This window comes from Poecilia reticulata, linkage group LG8, assembly GCF_000633615.1.
Source record: "Poecilia reticulata strain Guanapo linkage group LG8, Guppy_female_1.0+MT, whole genome shotgun sequence".
NCBI classification, from domain to species: domain Eukaryota; kingdom Metazoa; phylum Chordata; class Actinopteri; order Cyprinodontiformes; family Poeciliidae; genus Poecilia; species Poecilia reticulata.
This window is the reverse complement of record NC_024338.1, coordinates 22,095,585-22,116,770: the sequence shown is the minus strand read 5'-3', so window position 1 is coordinate 22,116,770 and position 21,186 is coordinate 22,095,585. Positions and strand designations below refer to the sequence as shown.

Genomic DNA, 21,186 nt, shown 5'->3' with positions numbered 1-21,186 from the left:
AGTTATAAGCTTTAAAAAAAATCAAAAAGTTAAGTTGTCTTGTCAGTAGTGTTTTAAAACTGCATTCTATGAATGAAGTGGGGTCAGACAGAGTGAGTCCAAAGATCAAGCATCTCCTAATATAATTATGTTACCATTAAAATACAGAGATGCCACATCCACATCTTTAAATGCATTTGGTGAGCTCATACCTGGATTTTTATACAAAGCATGCAGAATTTCCAAAATGTTTAACTTGTTGAGTGTAAATCTTAATTCTGGTAGCATTTAAATGTTGACTTATATTTTTGAATGAAAGTTTAAAAAAAAACAGTTTTGGGCCAGGACTATTTATTTTTTGCTTCCAAACATCCTTTTGATAATTACAAGATGGTATTTCCTTCTTTAGACTTGTAAAATATTCCCCAAGAGTCAAGACTTTGTCTCATGAATAAAGGAGGGATTAGCTTGTCTTTGACACAAAACGCTAATAACAATTTCCCTTGAACTTTACCTTGTTTGTAGTGTAAATATTATATGCTATACAGTTACTAATTTCAAAAGTTCTCAGGTTTATAGAGTGCATGAACCTGTGACCAACAACAAAACCTCAACCAGTGCCAGCGAATGTGTTACTTTTAACTGATCAAGGTGCAAAATGTGTTTGGACGTGTTACTGGCACCTGACTTCTCTTTAAATTGAGAGGTTTATTCTCAAAACAAAAATAATAGATTAGATGTGCTTTTATTTTCACCCAGGTTTTTTTTTTAATAGCATGAAATTGGAGATTTTAGAATGTCAGTCAGGTGAATCTGTACAACCTCAGAAAATACTGAAGGCTGTAAGTAACTCCATTATGACAGAGTTGTACAACTTAGGCTTCATTTGGCTTTAAAATCATTTTGTCCTATGACCACTCAGATCAGCTTAGATAGCTTTCCCCCTTAATAAATTAATTAGAAAATTATATTTTGTTCTTTGTTGGGTTATACACAAAAGTGGTTGATGATCTGACATACTTAGATGTAATAAGTCATGTCACAACCATCTCTCTGAAGTACACTAGACTACCTCTAGATACTTAAAAACAAAGTATTCCTTCAAGGAAGAAGTTGAGACATTTGGAAGATACCGTTATTGCACAACAAAAATCTAAAATGTCTCAATCACCTAAAATACATTTATTAGCCAAATAACATCAGTAATGACACTAAATAATGAAGAGACGTTTCAGCTTTTTTGTGAGAAAAAGATTACAAAAATGGGAAGACTATTTTATTAGCACAAGTTTTACACATAATCTCGCGTGACCTTAACTATCTGAAATCCTGTGCTTAACGGAAGCCTCTGTAGGTCAATTTAAGTCGGCGTGCTCATTTGAACTGATACGAAGCAGAAGACGGGCGGCCCAGCACTGATTATACAACTTTCCAATCAATATTGTAGGTACAGTTTCAGAGGGGCTTATTTTCAACAAAGTATGTCATTACGTCGTTCGCACTACACTTTAGAAGACATGTTGATGAAGCAACGATCAAAATGAATGTCGACGTTAGCACGGCTAGTAGTTTTAGCATTAGCAGCTTAGCGGCTAACGGTAGCCGGGAAAACGTGTTCAGCTAATTTTTAAAATTACTACTGAATTTGTGTCAGTAGCGTGTAACGTTAAACATGTTAGACACTTCTGGTTCTCAGAATAATTATAGATCGGGTCTGTTTGTGTTACAGTCGGGGGAGTTATTAGTTTCAACCCGGGGCACATTGTGAGTACACCCGGGGGAACTACCTCACCATGTAGGCCTGAAGTAGAAGGGCAACTTTTGCAGCATCAGGTCTGCTGTATTAAGTAGATCAATTAAAACATGCCACATGCTAAACTGCCAGTGTATTATTCAGTCGGGATAACGCGCCATTATATTCTTTTTGGTGGTCGCATCGCGGTAGTCCCCGGTCGTAGCGCATTTGTTTCCTTATAACTTTTCTTCGCACGCGTCTCCTCCGATGACCCGCGTGTCTTTGGCCCACCCGCTGGCAACCTCCGCGTTGAAATTTGGGCAAAAATATTGAGACCAGCTGTGTGGACTGGCGGACCGGGTGGCGTGGGGGCGGGGATAGGATTAACACGAGGTGGTTAAGCCGGGTCACGGAGATTTTAGCTGGTCGTGTGGTTTAATGGCTTTGTTTTTGTGCCGCAAACATGTTCTACTTAAAACCCATTTGCTAGCAGACAGGATTTGTTCCTACTTGAGCCAGCGCTGCGTTGGTGCCTGTAGATTGTAGCTTGTTGCTAGCCTGACTATACATGTGGATCGGAAATGATGCATTCAAACCACCTGACCTCCACTGATGGTTTTTGTATTCATACTGTCTGATCTGAAACCACATGCCTTCACCATATTCTGCGTGTTGCGTGCATCTCGCCACACATGTTGAAGTGTAGCTGTTTCTGTGTCAACAGGATGGAGTGGCAGCCAGATGAACAGGGACTCCAGCAGGTCCTCCAGCTGCTTAAAGACTCCCAGTCGCCCAACACTGTCACACAAAGAGCAGTCCAACAAGTATCCTGCTGCAGTGTAATTTTAAGGGGTAACCCATCAGTTTCCAATACAGATTTGAGCAGATTCTGATTTCTCTTTCAGCACTAAAAAAAAAGGTTTTAAAATGTTCTATAGTGTTTCTGCAATTTTTTGTGACCATTGGGAACCCCATGAACGTTCTTCTAAAAATTAACACTGATCTCACAATTGAATTTGGCATTCTTGCATTAGCTATAAATGTTGGTAGCATTACTAAGACCAGAGGGTCCATGTGTATTCCTTTAATTACTGTAGATTCATCCCTTGTCGCTGAGATTATCAAAAAGTTCTAAAGATAGACATACTATTTTGTGATGCATTTTGATAATGATAGAGCATCTTTAAAAATCATTGCTGATTGATTTTGGCAATAGATTGTTTGGTTAGATCTGTGTCTGCATACAGCCATAAACCTGCAAATGCTGCTTTTTAGAAATTAAACTCTCCTTGTCAAATGAACTCCGTAAGTTCAAAAATACTTTATTAATCCTAAAGGGAAATTAAAGTAGTTACAATGTCCGTCTGGAGCCAAATGTAAACCAGCCATCACCAGATTTGTCTGCATCTGTAATCGAGTGTGTCCTTTTTGTAAAATTGATGCTAAGGATTAATGGTGGTTGTTGAATTCAATATTGAGCTAATTTGACATGTGTAAAGCAAGTACTTTAACAAAGTTTGAGCTTCTAAACTTTAAACAGTTCCTCAAAGTGTTTCGTCTGATTTTGGTGAATAACATTGTCCTTAACTGCTTTACTAGAAACTTGAACAACTCAATCAGTTCCCCGATTTCAACAACTATCTCATCTTTGTCCTCACAAGACTGAAAACTGAAGGTAAGCATATGGCGTTTGGTTGAATACAAACACTTCTCTAGGAATTTGAAGATGAACTTATGTCATGTTTTATTAATTCATACATGATTTTTACAAGCTGTCAACATGTCTTCCTTGCTTCACTAATCATGTTTGGGGACATTCTTATACACGTGGGAATGTCAACAGGTCTGAAGTATGCTGACGCAGTTCTAAGTCATTCTGTGCCTACACTTGAACTACAAGTGTTTAGCTTGGATGTTCCTTTCATTAGAATGTATACAAAGACAGAAAATAACTAAATCGGCTGAATCTGTAACTTCGGCAGAGAATAAATCAAATCAAGATGACTCGGTCGCTAGCCTGATTGTACATGTGGATCGGAAATGATGCATAAAAACCACCTGACCTCCACTGATGGTTTTTGTATTCATACTGTCTGATCTGAAACCACATGCCTGCGTAACACGCACCATATTCTTATGTCTGTCTTTTTATGCCCTTAATTCTTATGATGTTAAAATGCAAATCAGTAAACTCTTTAAAAGTGACTTTTTTCTTTCATGTATTCCTCTCACCCGATTCGTACGCCAATGTCTTTATTTCTTCTCTGCTCAGATGAGCCGACTCGCTCTTTGAGTGGTTTGATACTGAAGAACAATGTTAAGGCCCACTACCAGAACTTTCCTTCAGGAGTTTCCGATTTCATCAAGCGGGAATGCCTCAACAGCATCGGCGATCCGTCGCCGCTTATCCGGGCCACAATTGGTGAGTTTTTTTTATTTTTATTTTCCCCTAAATAAATGAATGAAGCTAATGAGCTGTTCTCGTTATTTCTGTTACTTTCTGGAGATGATGCATTTTAAACCTCTGAGTACCCGTGAAGGTCTTTGTATTCATACTGTCTGATCCAGAACACCTGCAAAAACTGACCGTATGTTTGATTTTTAAACGTGAGTGGAGGCTGTTGTATAATCTCTGCCTCCTCTGCTCTGCCAGGCATCCTCATCACTACGATCGCCTCCAAAGGAGAACTGCAATCATGGCCGGAGCTGCTCCCACAGCTCTGCAACTTGCTCGACTCGGAGGATTACAACACTTGTGAGGTCAGTACCTACAGAGCTGCGACTTTTATAACTCTATTTTAGACAAAATCTACTTCCTGATGGCTAGCTATACTTCTTTAGACCAACTTGTGAATAGTTTAAAGCTTGGATTGAAAGTTGAAATGTGTGCAGTACTTTTAATCCCCATTTCTCTACGTCGATCTTCTGATTTCGTCTCGTTCTCTCCTCTGTGTCTCCGTCTATGTTTGCGTTTGATTTGACAGCCTTTCTGTGTATGTCCGTGTCTCAGGGCTCGTTCGGGGCATTGCAGAAGATCTGCGAGGACTCGTCGGAGCTGCTGGACAGCGACGCTTTGAACAGGCCCCTCAACGTTATGATACCTAAATTTCTTCAGTTCTTCAAGCATTGCAGTCCAAAGATTAGGTACAGGAGAGAGCAGGAAATGCTACTTGTGTGTCTCATGCAGTTGGAGACGTAGATGGTTTTTGCAGCTTCTAAAGTAATTCCTGACATCTTACTGTGATCAGAACTGGCCATCTGTCAGCAGCGTGGTTTCCCTTTTAAAGCAGTTTTTTTTTTTTTTTTTTACTTTGAGAATGTTTTAAACGAGGGAAAACATTTATTCAGTGCAGAAAAAGGTTATATTTGTTTAAAAAAAATCTCTCTTCCATGCTGATGAACTGATTTTCCTTGCAGGTCCCACGCTATTGCCTGCGTGAACCAGTTCATCATCGGGAGAGCACAGGCGCTCATGGACAACATTGACACCTTTATAGAGGTTAGTTGGCTTGTGACGGTCATTAAATCGGTGCATGCATTTTAAAACGGTTTGCATCCTTAACATTGCTTCCCTTCCTCTCTCATTCAGAGTCTGTTTGTGCTGGCAGCAGATGAAGACTCCGAGGTCCGTAAGAACGTGTGCCGAGCACTGGTCATGTTGCTGGAAGTCCGCATCGATCGTCTAATCCCCCACATGCACAGCATCATTCAGGTGAGTTCAGGCCAGCAGGCGGCTTTAGAGAAGCTGAGGGAAAGTTTTGTTCATACTGGGCCTCCAATGAACTCTGTTTTCTCCGTCTCCTACAGTATATGCTGCAGCGGACTCAGGATCCTGATGAGAACGTGGCTCTGGAAGCCTGCGAGTTCTGGTTGACTTTAGCAGAGCAACCCATTTGTAAGGAGGCGCTGTCTGGACATCTGGTGCAGTGAGTAACTTTTGCACTGTTAGTGTAGTTTGGTGGTTTACTGTTGAATTTGGGGAATAACTTCAATCATTCAAACATCACCTGATCCAGGATTTCTTCGGATCGTCCTGTAGGTTCTGAAAGGGTGGTTGTGTGTTTGTTGCAGAAGTGATATGAAAGTGGTTCAGAGTTGACCAATTCTACTTGCACACAAAACGCATTCAGTCACATGGTGCCAGCAGCAATGTTAGGCTAAGAAGTTGCTTAACTTCTTCATGCAATTGGAAACTGGTCAGAGTCAATAGATGAAGCTTGATATCATTCACATCCTTCAGGACGAAGCATGTTTGGTTTAGGACGGCCTAGTCAAATCCAATTGATAAAGGCTTTCTGCTGCAACGTCCCCCTTTCTCTACTTTATATTGATCCGTCAACTAAAGTCCCAACCAAATGCTTTGAAGTTTTGAATAGACTCTCAAAATATGAACAAGTACAAGGGGTGTGAACACTTTAACAAGGCATTGTTACCAATTCATTCTTCTCCCTCTTTAGACTGACCCCTGTTCTAGTAAACGGGATGAAGTATTCAGAGATCGACATCATACTATTGAAGGTAAGAGCAGTATTTGGTACTTTGCAGATGCTGAAGGTGTCTTGCACACTTGCTGACGCGCCTGAGGCATTCATGATTGAATTTACTGCAAAGAGCTCGTTATGACGGAGCAGCTTGGTGCTGAGGCGGTACTTCCTGGTTTTTTAGGGAGATGTGGAGGAAGACGAGGCGGTGCCGGACAGCGAGCAGGACATCAAGCCCCGCTTCCACAAGTCGCGCACCGTCACCTTGCAGCATGAAGGAGGGGAGGGCGAAGAGGACGAAGATATCGAAGATGAGGATGATGACGATGACGACGATGCGCTGACTGACTGGAACCTGCGTAAGTAATGAGAAATTTAGTTACTGGGGTCAAAAAAGGATGTGTGTGTGTTTTTCAGGCTGTAAGTCTGGTCCTCATTACAATTTTAGTTAAAAGTAAGCGATTTATTTCTGAACCCACCTAATTGATTTTCAGATATGGAAACTGAAACCTGCCTTGTTAATTTGTCTGTATATTTAAATAATCAGGTGATGTTTTTTTTTTTTTTTTTCCCTTCCTCCTTTTGTTTTTTGAAATAATAGGAAAGTGTTCAGCTGCAGCGCTCGACGTTCTGGCCAACGTGTTCCGTGACGAGCTGCTGCCCCACCTTCTGCCGCTTCTGAAAGGGTTGCTCTTCCACCCGGACTGGGTCGTCAAGGAGTCTGGCATCCTGGTGCTTGGAGCCATAGCTGAAGGTCAGATTAGCAGAATGTCCTTCTGTTGCTGCGGCATTTAATTCACATGCAGGCCAGATTGTATTGTTTTGTGGTGTTTGGGAGAAAATCTATGGAATGGGATTTGTTGTTTTTAATCAGTTTGCTAAATCTTGCTAAAGTTAAACACATACATCGATGTGTCAAACTTCACATCTATATTTATGTGTTCAAAGATGCACCACTCTGAATTTTTGAGGTTGATTTCCAATCACGTATATTTTTCTTTAGTAAATCTAAAAGCTGCATAAAACTTTTTTTCACCATTTATGTGATGCTGTTTAACTGCTGTAAAATGTTTTTAAAATGAAGACAAGTAGTAGTTGAGTCTTTTTTTTAAATTAAATTTTGAATAAATTTAGTGGTCAGTGTGGCTAGCTTTACCTTAACAGCCGTATATGTATGTATTTCCTGGAGAATTTAAATGATTGCCCTTTGAACTCTGAGATTTTCATAAAGCTGTCAACAAATTCAGCTCCCAATTCGTAGCTGTTGGCCATGGTGTGTTCAGCTATCAAAAAAAAATATTGAATGAAATGTTGAATTTCTGCATGGTGACCGTTTATTTTTAACTCATCAGTACCTGGACATGATGAAACACCCAGCTCATTGAAACAAAATGATACATTTTGTTCCCAAAACATGTTCTGATCCAGATACTGAATAATTAATGACTCTAGTTGGTGCAGTGGAGCATTTGCTCACAGACTTGGCCCAGCAGTGCTTTAGCCATGCTGAAGTTTTGACATCAGAAATGCTAATCCTGTACAGGGAAGTGTTGAAGTTGTCTGATTTTGCTCTCCAGGTGATTTCTCTTCTCGTCTAACCAGCGAGGGCTGCCTTCTGTCTTTAAATGTTTATAGACATCTAGAACAGCTCATGAAGAAATCACTGTTACTTTTGCAGCCGCTATCATTCAATTCGCTCTGTTTATTGTCAGATTGTCAAAATAAATTTTCTCCTATTCTTCTGGCTCTCCTCCCACCCCAGGTTGCATGCAGGGCATGGTGCCCTACCTGCCTGAGCTCATCCCTCACCTCATCCAGAGTCTGAGCGACAAGAAGGCCCTGGTGCGCTCGATCGCCTGCTGGACCTTGAGTCGCTACGCGCATTGGGTGGTCTCCCAGCCCCCAGACTCCTACCTCAAGCCCCTCATGACGGAGCTCCTGAAGCGCATCTTGGACAGCAACAAGAGGGTGCAGGAGGCCGCCTGCAGGTGAGCAGCTTTCCTCTCCTCCTGGCTCCTCTTTATGTGGACATGATAATTTCTATGCATTGATTAACTATGATACACTTTTTTTCCCCTTCTCTGACGCATGTTCTGCTTGTGTTAAACTTTATGAATTACACCCAGATTGAGAAAAATAAAAATTTCCGTCTTGGGTTTTCAGCTCCTTTGCCACCCTGGAGGAGGAGGCATGCACAGAACTGGTCCCCTACCTGAGCTTCATCCTGGACACGCTGGTGTTTGCCTTCGGGAAGTACCAGCACAAGAATCTCCTCATCCTCTACGATGCTATCGGGACTTTGGCAGATTCAGTGGGTCACCATCTTAATCAACCTGTAAGTGTCGTCTTTTTTTTCCCCTCTTTAATTCAGTTCTTTCTTGCGTCTATGACCTTAGTTTTGTGATTTAAGTCCATTTGAGATGATGTTTAGATTTGCATAGAGCAGAGAATAATAGACTGACTCTTGTCTGAGAATTTGCAAGTGTTTCGTCAGTGTTGCCATTGAAGGCGTGTCTTGTTGGAGGAAATTTAAATTGCAATTCCAACGGAAAAACAAACTAGGACATAACTACTTGAGCAGTATTCTAATCCAGGAAAAAAAAACTAAAGGATTTGAAAATACAAAATTCTGTTTTACTAATTTCTTCAAATTACTCATTTAAAGTGATCTTCACATGGTGAAAGACTGAATGATTCATAAAAATTGATCCAGTTATTATAAAGTTCATGACTCTTTAGTTGCCAGGCAGTTTTTAAACAGTCTTGAAAACACTGAAATTTGCTAATTAAAAATGCGCTGATTATGCCTTTCTGGACCAATACTGGTTTCCAGCTAATCTGCTTTTTTTCCCCTTTAAAAAAAAATCTATAATGCATAAAAGTAATTAATTTGCTGCAGATTCTTTGGTGGAGGAAGTAGTTCAGAATCTAATAGGAAAATTTGGCTCTAAACCATCGAAGCAAATGCATCTTGTGTAGACATGCTAAACTTACTGTAGGCTGATGTGTTAATAGACCTTCAATGGTGGGTCCATGTAGTTTTAATGCTTATAATAGAAGGGCTGTAAGACTTAGATTTTTTTGTCTCTGCTTTATTTACTCATCACTAATCAGAGGCATGTTTTCTAGGAGTACATTCAGAAGCTGATGCCCCCTTTAATAGCAAAGTGGAATCAGCTAAAAGATGAAGACAAGGATCTTTTCCCATTATTAGAGGTGAGTTTCTTTTAGGTAAAATATATTTTCTCATCCAAAGCAAACAAGTACTTTTTATTTATTTTTTTATTTTTTAAAATGACCAAAATCATAAATTTAACCTGAGTTTTCTAGCTACCATGTTTAAGCAAACCCCTAAACATTTTTGTTTTTCTTCCAGTGTCTGTCGTCCGTAGCGACAGCGCTTCAAAGCGGCTTCCTGCCGTATTGTGAGCCTGTTTATCAGCGCTGCGTCACGTTGGTCCAGAAGACGCTTGCTCAGGCCATGGTGAGAACCTGAACACACTCTCCAAATATTTTTCTTCTTAAGAGTTTCCACGCACGTGAAACTTTCTCCCTCTCCTCTCTGTCCAGATGTACAACCAGCATCCTGACCAGTACGAGGCTCCAGACAAGGATTTTATGATCGTGGCCTTGGATCTGCTGAGTGGGCTTGCCGAGGGGCTCGGTGGCCACGTGGAGCAGCTAGTGGCTCGATCGAACATAATGACCCTTCTTTTTCAGTGCATGCAGGTGTGAACAGAATTTTTGACTCTTCACTTTTGTGGATATGTTTTTTTTACTTAAGATTTTTCTGGTTCTTTCACAGGACACCATGCCAGAAGTGAGGCAAAGCTCCTTCGCCCTGCTGGGGGATCTAACCAAGGCGTGCTTCCTCCATGTGAAGCCCTGCATTGGTAAGTCACTTTAAATGTCACTTAGAAATAAATTTGTATCTGCTCTTGTCGTACATGACTCGTTTTTAACTAATTAAGCCTGAAAATAAGTAGCATTATCTTTTTGCAAGCATTGTGTGCTTTTCCTCCTTCCAGCTGAGTTTATGCCCATCCTGGGGCTCAACCTGAACCCAGAGTTTATCTCTGTGTGTAACAACGCCACCTGGGCCATCGGGGAGATCTCTATGCAAATGGGTAAGAGAGCTGCTCCTGGTTTAAATGACTTATTTCTGTTTTTAATTCAGTATCTGGACATGATGAAACACCCAGCTCATTGATACACGATGATACATTTTGTTCCCAAAACATTTTCTGATCCAGATACTGAATTTTAGTTTAGGGTAGATAAATGCTTCTTGTTTGGAAACTGTGTTGCTGTTTTGTCTTATGTATTTATACTTACATATGTATCTATAGGATATGAATATCAGTATCTTATATCTGTTGTTGCAGTATTTTTTATTTTTTTTGCTTCACTTGTCTTCCCTTGTTTTTCCTCGTCTGTGTAGGTGCAGAGATGCAGCCTTACGTCGGCATGGTGCTCCCTCATCTGGTGGAGATCATCAACAGACCCAACACACCCAAAACTCTGCTGGAAAACACAGGTACACACACGATCACCGATACACACGAGTTGTGCTCTTGACAGACCCACAGATGACCTGAAGCGTTTTTGTTGCGTTTTCACATCTGCAGCCATTACGATCGGCAGACTCGGGTTCGTCTGCCCTCAGGAAGTGGCCCCACAGCTGCAGCATTTCATCAGACCCTGGTGCGTCACTTGTAAAAGCTTCTATTTTTGAAAATGGTTTTAAAGCATATATCTTGAGGTTCTTCTTTTTTTAATAAAAGGTGCACGTCATTGAGAAATATTAGAGACAACGAGGAGAAGGACTCGGCTTTTCGGGGAATCTGCGTTATGATTGGTGTCAATCCTGCAGGAGTTGTACAGGTGAAGTGATTTATTTCTGCTAAACATGTCGGATTATAAAACCACGACGGTTCCATGTTGGTGTGCTGAGAGAACAAATCTCATCTCTGCAGGACTTTATTTTCTTCTGTGACGCTGTGGCTTCATGGGTCAGCCCAAAGGACGACCTGCGAGATATGTTTTATAAGGTAAGTGACAGATGAGGAGTAATCCTCATCTTCCCCTGCTCGGTCTTTGCTCACCACACTGTGATGATCATTATTCATCAGACATTCGAAATCTGATTTCAAGGTGCGGAGGATTATGATTCTGAGAAGTGTGGTTCAAACCTCTTTCACAAAACCCTCTCAACGTTTATTGGTCTTTGAGAGGGCAAACTTGTGTTATTACGCCATAATCGATAAATAACTTTTTGAACAACAATATTGTCGCTTATTGCAATAATTACCATTACAACTTATTGTCCAGCAAAATTTATTATGAGGGTTCTGTTTCTAATTGCCCTTAAAACCTACACCAGATGTATCTTTGTATGATATGACTTAAAAATAAGTTGGGTTTTTTGGGGGGGGTTTCCACATACCAAATCCAATTTTAATCTTCTTTTTTTCCCCCCATTCTGGTTCTGTTCAACATCACCTCATATAAATGTTCGCCCATTAGCCTTCCAGTGCAGATTCAACTATGAAAGCGTGTTAAAGAACTTGGATGTTTTTTGTTTTTCTCTCCAGATCCTACATGGCTTCAAGGACCAGGTGGGGGAAGAGAACTGGCAGCAGTTCTCTGAGCAGTTCCCCCCTCTGTTGAAAGAGCGACTATCGGCCTGCTACGGTGTCTAATCCAACCCTTGTTCCACTGACCTGTCAAGTAAGTCCTTTCCTTCGAAAGGTCGTTTCCTCCAAGTCGAAGGCCTCTGGATGTGATGAAACACCCAGCTCATTGAGAACTAATGATACATTTTGTTCCCAATTTCATTATTCTGATCCAGAATCCCACTTTTCACCAGTGTAGGTGTTTCTGACCAGTGAAGTTTCCCGTAAAATGACTTATTTTTTCTTTTTTCTTTTTTTTTTTTTTTTCTTCCAGGTTCATGAAGGGGAGGGTAACAGGGGAACTCATTGCACTGCCCAAATCATGGGGAGAAAGTGGAGCTGGAGGGATGCGACTGGCCCCGATCCTCCAGTCTGCGGATGGCCTCCTTTTCCCCTGCGCCCTGTTTGTCTCTGAGGGAGGGTGGGATGAGGGCGGTAGCTGAGGGAGGGTAAACCAGGGATATATGTATACCTCTCGTAATAAATGCCTCACTGCTAGAAACTCTAAAGTGACTTTCGCCAACCGCAATCCAGGGATCTTCAGGTAGGTGAGGGCAACACAGCGGGGTTAGGGTGGGGGGGCAGAGTTCAGACCCCCCCCCGTCTTCACGATTGGATTGTTCATACAAGTTAGTGACGTCTGGAAGGGGAGGGGGGTGGGCAGATAGGTACAAAAAGTAATTATCCGAACCAGCAAATACTACAAAGCATGTAGGACGCTCACATGTAGCTGTTAAAACAGAAAACGGATGCTTTTACTTTGTAACGATGTGCACAGAACCTTTGCACCTTTTCCAAGAGAATTGCATACACCTTTCTATATGCACACTCACACAAATGCGCATCTCTGTTCATATGTACATTTCCGTCTGATCTGTAGATTTCCTTTCAAAGTGTAGGACTTTATTTCTTTCCCGTCAGCAGAAGCAGTTAAGGTTTACGTCAACCCAGTTCCAGCATACTATAATCCACATAACCTAGGCTTTAAGTTGCATGTTCACGTGAATGTCTCGTTTATTTGTAGCATTAATTGTCAGTTTTCGGGCCGTCTGCCGCTTTGGTTCATGTGTCCCCCTCTGATCATTCTAATCATCGCCCCCTATAGTTTTAACCGAGGTTGTTTGCGTTAAGACCAGCTATAGATAGATTCAGAAAATAAGTTCATGTTTGATGCATCAAGATTGCCAATACTGTAAGCAGATCAAGAATCGCATTCGCTGCTGTGGCTTTGTTGTTAGGATATTTAAAGAAACGGACTCGCCGAGAGAAATCACCAAGAATGAGTTCCTACTGGTATAAATGCACTTTTTTTTTTTTTCCTGTTCCGATGAAATATAATTTCTATTGTAAGACATACAGTGATAAGATACTGAAGTTGTTAGCTTCTCTGGATAAGTGACTTTTAGGACTGCTGTAAGCAAAATGATAATAAAGTTAAGAGTAAGACTTAAGCGAGGCCATAGATTCATAACTCCTAAACGGGGATGAATAGGATCATAGGAAGAAGGCACTGCACCTATTAATGCATCGGAAATGGTTTCTGCCTCTCTCTTCACACTTCAGGGTTAGAGATGCACTGATCAGATTTTTGTGGCCAATTTCCGATCTCAGTTGTTTTTTTTTTTTATATATCTTTCAGCCACCAGTACTAGTTTTAGCTGATTCTGATTTCGGGTTTAAAACCCATTAATACAAAGTAAAAATAAATAATGTCACTTTTTTTTTTTATTCCAGTCTCATTATTAGCTGTTATTTGTAGTGTGAGAAGAGGAGGGTTCTTGCCATATGTGCTAGATTTGCCACTTTAATGCAAAGATTGTATGTCGGCAGTCAGCATTGCTGAAACAAGTGTCTCCTTGTGTATTCCCTAAAGAATGTAGATCCTTAAGGCCTTGGCAGACCTTACTGTGTTTGGAAACGCAAGCAAGGCTCTATTTATGCTATTTTGTTTTTAGCTTTGGTCACTAAAAGAGATGTAAAGTTTTTACTGCAACCTCTTATGGGGTGGTAGCCTTGAGTTAAATAAAAATAATAAAATAATTTCACATCAGAATATTAATCCTGTTTTTGCTTCTTTGTGGCTCTTGAAAGATGAATTGTCCACACTGGGAGAGCTGCACTGCCACTATGTGGCGCTTTGCGGTAAAGGAGACCAAGAAACTTTAATTAGACATGTTAACTTTAAGGTTTCTAAAAGGTTGTGAACATATGTAGTAAAAAATCAAATCTTTCTTTCTTGCAGCTTAAACCCCCCCAAATATGTTTTAATAGGTTGCAAAGCCTCCTCTAAATTCAACTGAAACATTATTGATACAGAAATTGGCTATGAGTAATCTTCACTTAAGAGTATTGCACATGGGACATTCACTGACCGGGAAAATAGCAGATATCCAAGATTTAACTTTTTTTTTTTTTTTTTCCTTTCTCAGTGCATCTCTATTCTTGGTTATTAATGTTTGAGGCATCCCTGATCTTAAACATTAGAGTTTTAGCAGTTTTCTAGCCTGGCTGCTGGACTTACATGGTACTGCTCCTGCTTCCTATCAAACTAGTGATTGTTGCCATATGTTCTCCTGTTGATACTGTGTAGGCTACGTCTGGGAATGCTGGGCGTCATTTTAATTCTTAGATTACACTGGTTACCTTATCCGTGGGAGTGTTGGTTATATTTTTTAAGTTCTTGTCCATAGTTGATGGTTACATTGGAGGTGTGTGTGTGTGGATCTTTGCCTGTTGGTGTTTACAGAAGTACTTCTTAGACAAAATTTTGCACCAGCCCTTCTCTGAAATTGTTCTAGGGAGTACAGTCTGACTCATGCCTGCTTTCATGTATCCTCCAGATGCATTTGGTTGCCAGTCAGAAAGTGATTTTGGTTGTCAGGTTGCTTAAAAAAAACTCCAAAGATGAAGGTGTTTTCATAAAAAGAAATCTATTCCTGCCTGATTGAATAAAGAGATGCCAGCTTCTGTTGATGGATTATGCATTTTGTAGGTTAATGTGATTTTTTTTTTTTATTTTGTTTTTTTTTTCCCTTCCACAAATGTGACAGATTATTTTTTTTTTGTTACTGATATGACTGTTTAGGATCTGAAACCACTTTCTGCAGCACCACAGTGAGACCACGGCTCATTTGGAGGTGCAAAAGGAAGCATTGACAAGCGCTCACAAGTGAAATTGTGCCGAATACAGTAGAATGTTTAATTCGGTTATTAAAAAAAACAAAAGTAAACTCCAATGTATGTTCTGTTTTTCCACTTAATTTTTTTTCCCTTGTTTTTGTTTACGGTTCATGATAGTTTTTTTTTTTTATTTATTTTGATTTGTTTTATATATTGTGCTATTGTGCACAATTTCTTTTTATTTTTTTGGATTTCAAAAGTTTTTTTTCTTTTTATTTAAAGAGAAGCTTTCTTTTGTTTTACAGCTTATCATCTGATTATGTTACATTTGATGTGGGCTGAAGGCAAGTCAACGCCAGGAGATAATTTGAGGGGGAAATGTGGAAAACAAATCAACCTTTTTCTATTCTAAAGCTTGGCAAATGAATTTAATTTCTTTTTTGCTGACCTGTGGTGCAGGTGGGATTTGATCTGATGTACCCTTATGTAGTAATTGTGAAGAGGGGAAACCTTTTCCTTTTTAGATCTTTGAGTTGGCTGAAAGTTTTGTACCGTAAATGATAAATATATAGAACAATCATTGTGTTGAGAGTAACATCTGAAACCTGTCTTGTTTGGATTATGTGCCACGGCACCTGACAACAATATGGAATGAATGCCACTCTTAGAGACTTCATGAGCAGTTTTTTTGCTTTTAAATTTCTACAAAATAAAACGTGAATTATCCTGGAGTTGGAGTTTTTTTTTTCCTGTGTTTCTTTGCCTTGAATTATAAATTACTAGTGTAAGTACATCTAAGCAGAATTAAGTATCCTTGACTGGTAAATTTCAGTAATGGTGTACATGGTGCAGTTGATGCATTTTTTTTCTCTCCCTCTTTATTGTTCCAGAATATGAACCAAATGTTGATCAGATGAGAGAGACCTGAATAGATGCCAAGTTATTTAAATTATTGAAAGCTGTCGAAATAACTAGATCCTGTGTGAAAATAGCCTTGAATATAAGAAATGAACACTATTGGGGACACAGATGCCACCATAATTGAAATTCAATTTTAAGTTTGGTCATAGCTGCTAGAGCCAGGGGTGTCAAACTCCAGTCCTCGAGGGCCGGTGTCCTGCAACCTTTAGACGTGCCTCTGCTGCACCACACCTGAATAGAATAATTAGGTCATTAGCAAGGCTCTGGAGAACTGAGGAGGTAATTAAGCCATTTGATTCAGGTGTTTTGTACCTGTGGCACATCTAAAAACTGCAGGACAGCGGCCCTTCAGGACTGGAGTTTGACACCCCTGTGCTAGACAGTTTAAAGTTGTGCTTGATTGTGGGCCAGAGGAAAAAAAAAGATGTAAATTAGTGCATAATAAAGGACGTGAAGAACCAAGCACTATAATGACATTGGGCAGGAGAGAGCTGTCAATAGCAATAAATATGCTTTGTCCTAAAATGTGAATGTGCTCCAAGCAAGGCTTAATCTTCAGTTGAATAATATTGATGCTTAATTATATTTAAGCCCTTCTAAATAAAATGGGCTCCGTTAATTATTTCTTAGGGTAAGTTTCTTTAAGGCCGCGCCCACTGAGTGGCAAAAAGAAAAGACGGAAAAAAGATGGTTGCGGACTTTGAGTAATTTTGATTTACATAAAAATAAATAATATAGAAATACATATTTTTGTTTTGACCAAACTGCTAAAATAGCAAAAGTAACACTGAAAAATTGATGGAAGCCGACACGAACGTTTTTGCCACTCAAAAGAGCGTGTTTACCACAACGTCGCGCAATGACGCAGGTTTAAACCCACTGCAACATCAGGGTGCGGCACCGATAATAACTTAACACACTGGTTACTTGAAAAGAAAACATACCAAGGAAACTCTAGTGAGCATAAAATAATTTAGAACTGAAGAACAACGAACTTCTCCAAGGTGAAAACTCAAAATAAAATACTAACGTTGTTGCGGTTGGTGACGTCATCCGTGTGCACCGGAAGTTGTATTTTGAATTTAGGATTTTTCCCAACAGCCCTGAAGTAGACTGTTTTGGATTGTGTTTTGATTGTTATCGCTTGTCGTATTCCGTTTCGGGTGAGTTCTTTTAGAGATAACACACCTTTTTAAAGACTCGCAACCGGAGACAGCAACTCCACCTTGAACCTAGCAAAGTGTATGCAAAGCTGTTAAGAAAATAGTGATTTTTAAACTAGATGGTTACTGTTTAATCAAAATATCAGATGTAACTGTCACATTAGAACAATTTGGGACGTTTTTTTTTAAATTAATGAATCAGAATCATTAGCCAAGAGAGATGTTTGCTTACAGCTGTTGAGTTAGTGGTCATTTTAGGAAAAAGAAAGATGTCTGAGGTTGGAGATAACCAACATGAAACAGAATCAGGGAAAGGAGTTCCGGATGGACTGGACCAGCGGAACTCTCCATGTACTGACCGTTCCAACATGGAGCTCCAGGGGTAAAGCTCTCTTTTCCCATCGATCTATGTCTTCATATTTATCGAGATGAAGATGAGTCATGACTAATTTTTTTTTCTGCATATTCCTTTCAGTCTTTCCCCTCCTCTTCGCTCACCATCAGCAGGACCAAGTCCCTCACCATCTGCTGCTGAATCAAGTGACTTGTTGTTATTACCATGGGAGATCCTAACTCACATTGCTTCGTACCTTCCAGCACATTGTTTGATCAACGTGCTGCCAAAGGTAGGACGGACAAGCATGGGAATTTGTCAGAATTACCTTTGGAACATTTCATAGAAAAACTTCAGTGTATTTTATCAGAATTTATGCGGAGAAACAAAGCAGTGCATAGCTGAAAAGTGGAAGTAGTTTTTTATTTTCGAATTAAAATCTGAAATTACACTTGAGCCAAATAACAGTGAAGGCTTTATTTCAATTACCGTTTTGTTTTGGCCTACTATTTGAAATCCCAATAAAATACACCGGAGTTTGAAGATGTAATATTAGACAAAATTGAAAAAGTTTAAGGGTAATAGACACTCCTGCACAAAGAGAAGATTCCTCATAATTTACCGTGTTTCAGGTATGTCGCACTTTGAGTACAGTAGGTGAAGACACCACAGCTTGGCAGCTACGGGCGCAAAGACTAATTGGATCAAGAGTGAGGTTTCCAGTTGGGCCGAGGGATGGCTTTGACTGGCCCACTTCTTGCTTGGAGATGGAGCAGCTCATTACCTTCTGGGCAGGTGAAGTGCAACATGTGGCCAAACAATCAGAGGAGGAAATGGATCGCGTGAGGTTGGAGGAGAGAGGACAGTTTGCTGATGGACATGAAAATGAAGGAGGAGATGAGGTGGTTAGGGTGGGAGTGGCAGCACAGGAGGTTGCTTATGGTGTGGATGAAGGTATAGAAGTAGTAATGGAAGTGGAGAATGGTGAAATACAGGCAGTCTTAGATGAGGCCCAGATGGAAGAGTTGAGAGAGGGATTGGAAGGCAGGCTGGAGGTTGACGCAGCTGCACTGATTGAGGATGGGAGGATGGAGCTCAATGCGGATGCGGGGCCAGACGCAGCTCATCGTGACCAAAACGACTTTGCCTACCCAAGACATCTCAACGACAGGGGGAGAGTGGAAATGGTCCAACACCAACCCTCCAGAAGTCCTAGTCCTCCCCCGGCATTGGAGTGCATTACATTACCCTCAAGCCACATTGCCCTGGTTAACTCGGTGCTCCTCCTTGGAGGAAAGGGAGCAGTTTGTGCCACAGGGTCGCGAGACTATGACGTGAAACTTTGGGACCTGGAGGAAGGCTCTAACGGCACACTGCTGCACACGCTGGGAAGGAAAGGCGACTTCACATCCCATCAGGGCTGGGTCTGGTGCCTGGCATCCGAGGGTCCTCTTCTGGCCTCGGGGAGCTTTGATAGCACGGTGAGGCTGTGGGACTTACAGGCAGGCGGCACCAACAGAGGCCTGATCAGGACCGGGTCAGCTGTTCTCTGCCTGTCCTGTCAGAACGATGTTTTACTGGCCGGGACGTTTAACAAGAGGATCAATATGTATGACATGAGAGGTAAGAACATTTCACACATAGAGTTCCTTGTGAAAGCATTTGTATCCCGTAAATTCAGTTTTTCTTTCCTTCCTCTTCGACAAAATGTTTTTAGTGTTGGTCTTCTTTATAAAGTGCCTATATAAAGTGCCATTGAGGCTTTAAAAAAATCAACTTCCATGAAAGACATTAAGTCATGAATTAAGTGAGTCAGTTTTGCTGTATAGCCCCATCACTGACAATTACTCCTGCTCAATCTGGAGGTTTTCTAAATGTTTAATCATACAAATGACCTTGTCAGCATGGCCTAACGAAGTTGTTGTTTTCCAGCTGCTGAACCACTGATTAAAAGTGTTCATCTCCATGGTAATGCTGTAATGTGCCTGGCTGCTGACGACACATACATCATCTCAGGGAGCGAAGACTGCACTGTGGCAGTCTATGACTGCAGGGCAATGAAGGCATTAAAGAAAATTAAGGTGGAGATAAATGTTACTGCCTATAACATTTATTTTTTGCTCTTGTGCATCCAGATTTAAGACTAAATAGTGTCAATGTTTCTGCTTTGTAGCTGAGCTCCTATTTATCCTCCATGAGCTACAGTGGCTATGAGGTCTGGGCTGGAGACAAGAAAGGCATGCTGCACTCCTTCTCCATGCAGACCGGCACCTTAAAGATCCTCTCCCGGTTTGATGTGGGACATACGGCTCTGGTTACTGGCATCCACAAGTCTGCAGGAAGCCTCTACACCTGCTCTACCGATAAAACCGTCAAGGTGGGTTTCAGTGAGAATTTCTGTTGTTTTGACTTCTAAACCCAGCACAGACCTGCTTTGTAACCACTTGTGTTTTGCAGATCCATATCCCAAGTGGGCCACCAAGGACTTTATGTACACTGTGTCATGCTGGTGTAGTTCATGGGGTCAGTTCTATAAATAAAAATATAAATGTTTAATGACAATAACCAAACTTTTGTGTATATATAGCTGAAAGCAGGCATTTGCATTCCACATATAGAAAGACTCACCTTTTTTACTCGCATTAAATGAGACTAATACGCTGCACTGTTGTATCAATGAGGATTACAAAAATAATTTCTATTAGTTAAATTTAAGAATTACATGAGGAATATTGTTGTATCTTTAGACAACAATATGACTTCTGATCCTGCAAAAAAGTTAATGTGTCTTTTTATATGGTGAAGGTAAATATCTAACTTTATATTTAGCTCCTACTTTTAATAAAATGATCATATTACTGTTTTTTTTTTAGTTAAAGTGATCTAATCATTTTTTTATTATTTCATCTGTTTCTGTTTCTCCTGCTGTTTCCTTCTAATGTCAGCTGAGTGTGGAGGCTGGAATCGTTGCTGTGTCCACCGGCGACGATACTGTGAATATCTGGAGACCCAGGAAATGAAATGCCACTGGAGGTTTTGAAAAAAAGTTTCATACAAGATCTGCACTTGATGGCCATATCGTTCTGTCTGCATTGTGAAATTTATGGATAAGTGGTATAAAAAAAAATACAGAGGCTCTTCAGTTGAGGGAATTTTTATTACTTACTAATAAATGCACACTGGCAATAGAAAGAAAGCAGGATAATAAAGTGCATTTTCACTAAAGGATTTCAAAAAGTAAAACATTTTAAACAATGGATTCAAGAAAGAAAAAAAAAAACAGCACATTTTGCTTTGCTTTGTCAATAAACCTTATGCAGCTTTTGACAGATTTGGACATGAATGTTAAACCACTCAGTCTGAATGCATGCAAAAATGTGTTAGCCTCACCTAATCGATTAAATTGTTTAGCCTCTTGTGTTTTTATGGACCCTGATACACAAGCACAGCAAAATTAGCAAGTTTTTTTCCCCTTCAAGTCAAGCCTTAAAAACCTTCTTGCACTTTATAAAATCCTGCAGCAGAAATCCAAGCTTAATTAATCTTGTTCTGTTTTTTTTTTTTGTCTGTTTATATTGTTGAAAAGATAAATGCACTCTTGGATTTTATGTTAAATAACAAATATTTTCATGTTGAAATCCAATAAATATGAAGTGAAATTATACTGACAGTATGTCACACGTGTGGTACAATACACTTGCAAATACCAAGCAAGCTACTCTAATCTAACACAGCAGAAGGTTCTGTCGTAACTTTCTTTGTCTGCTTAAAACGACAG

General features: G+C 40.2%; 2 protein-coding genes across 3 annotated transcripts; both read left to right on the top strand.

Annotated features, from left to right (window-relative positions):
* Nucleotides 1-1,336: 1,336 nt before the first annotated feature.
* On the top strand, nucleotides 1,337-14,366 carry LOC103469302 (transportin-2). Of its 2 annotated transcripts, XM_008416900.1 has the most exons (25): nucleotides 1,337-1,422; nucleotides 2,439-2,538; nucleotides 3,314-3,389; nucleotides 3,987-4,136; nucleotides 4,368-4,474; nucleotides 4,725-4,858; nucleotides 5,132-5,213; nucleotides 5,304-5,426; nucleotides 5,522-5,640; nucleotides 6,172-6,232; nucleotides 6,380-6,554; nucleotides 6,797-6,949; nucleotides 7,958-8,183; nucleotides 8,359-8,530; nucleotides 9,325-9,411; nucleotides 9,572-9,679; nucleotides 9,766-9,924; nucleotides 10,001-10,088; nucleotides 10,224-10,322; nucleotides 10,637-10,732; nucleotides 10,824-10,899; nucleotides 10,980-11,079; nucleotides 11,172-11,246; nucleotides 11,790-11,925; nucleotides 12,145-14,366. In XM_008416900.1, exons 2-24 carry the CDS (start codon nucleotides 2,440-2,442, stop codon nucleotides 11,895-11,897), a joined length of 2,673 nt encoding a protein of 890 aa, XP_008415122.1. In that variant the 5' UTR covers nucleotides 1,337-1,422; nucleotide 2,439; the 3' UTR covers nucleotides 11,898-11,925; nucleotides 12,145-14,366. The 2 variants fall into 2 exon arrangements, with proteins under 2 accessions (XP_008415122.1, XP_017161915.1); XM_017306426.1 differs by lacking the exons at nucleotides 1,337-1,422; nucleotides 2,439-2,538; nucleotides 3,314-3,389; nucleotides 3,987-4,136 and having other exon boundaries at nucleotides 4,382-4,474; nucleotides 4,699-4,858.
* A 2,621-nt stretch (nucleotides 14,367-16,987) lies between these two features.
* On the top strand, nucleotides 16,988-21,072 carry fbxw9 (F-box and WD repeat domain containing 9). The gene is made up of 7 exons (XM_008416903.2): nucleotides 16,988-17,456; nucleotides 17,550-17,700; nucleotides 18,041-19,031; nucleotides 19,341-19,489; nucleotides 19,582-19,785; nucleotides 19,866-19,931; nucleotides 20,354-21,072. The coding sequence occupies exons 1-7, from the start codon at nucleotides 17,344-17,346 to the stop codon at nucleotides 20,426-20,428; spliced, it is 1,749 nt and encodes a 582-aa protein (XP_008415125.1). The 5' UTR covers nucleotides 16,988-17,343; the 3' UTR covers nucleotides 20,429-21,072.
* Nucleotides 21,073-21,186: the final 114 nt, after the last annotated feature.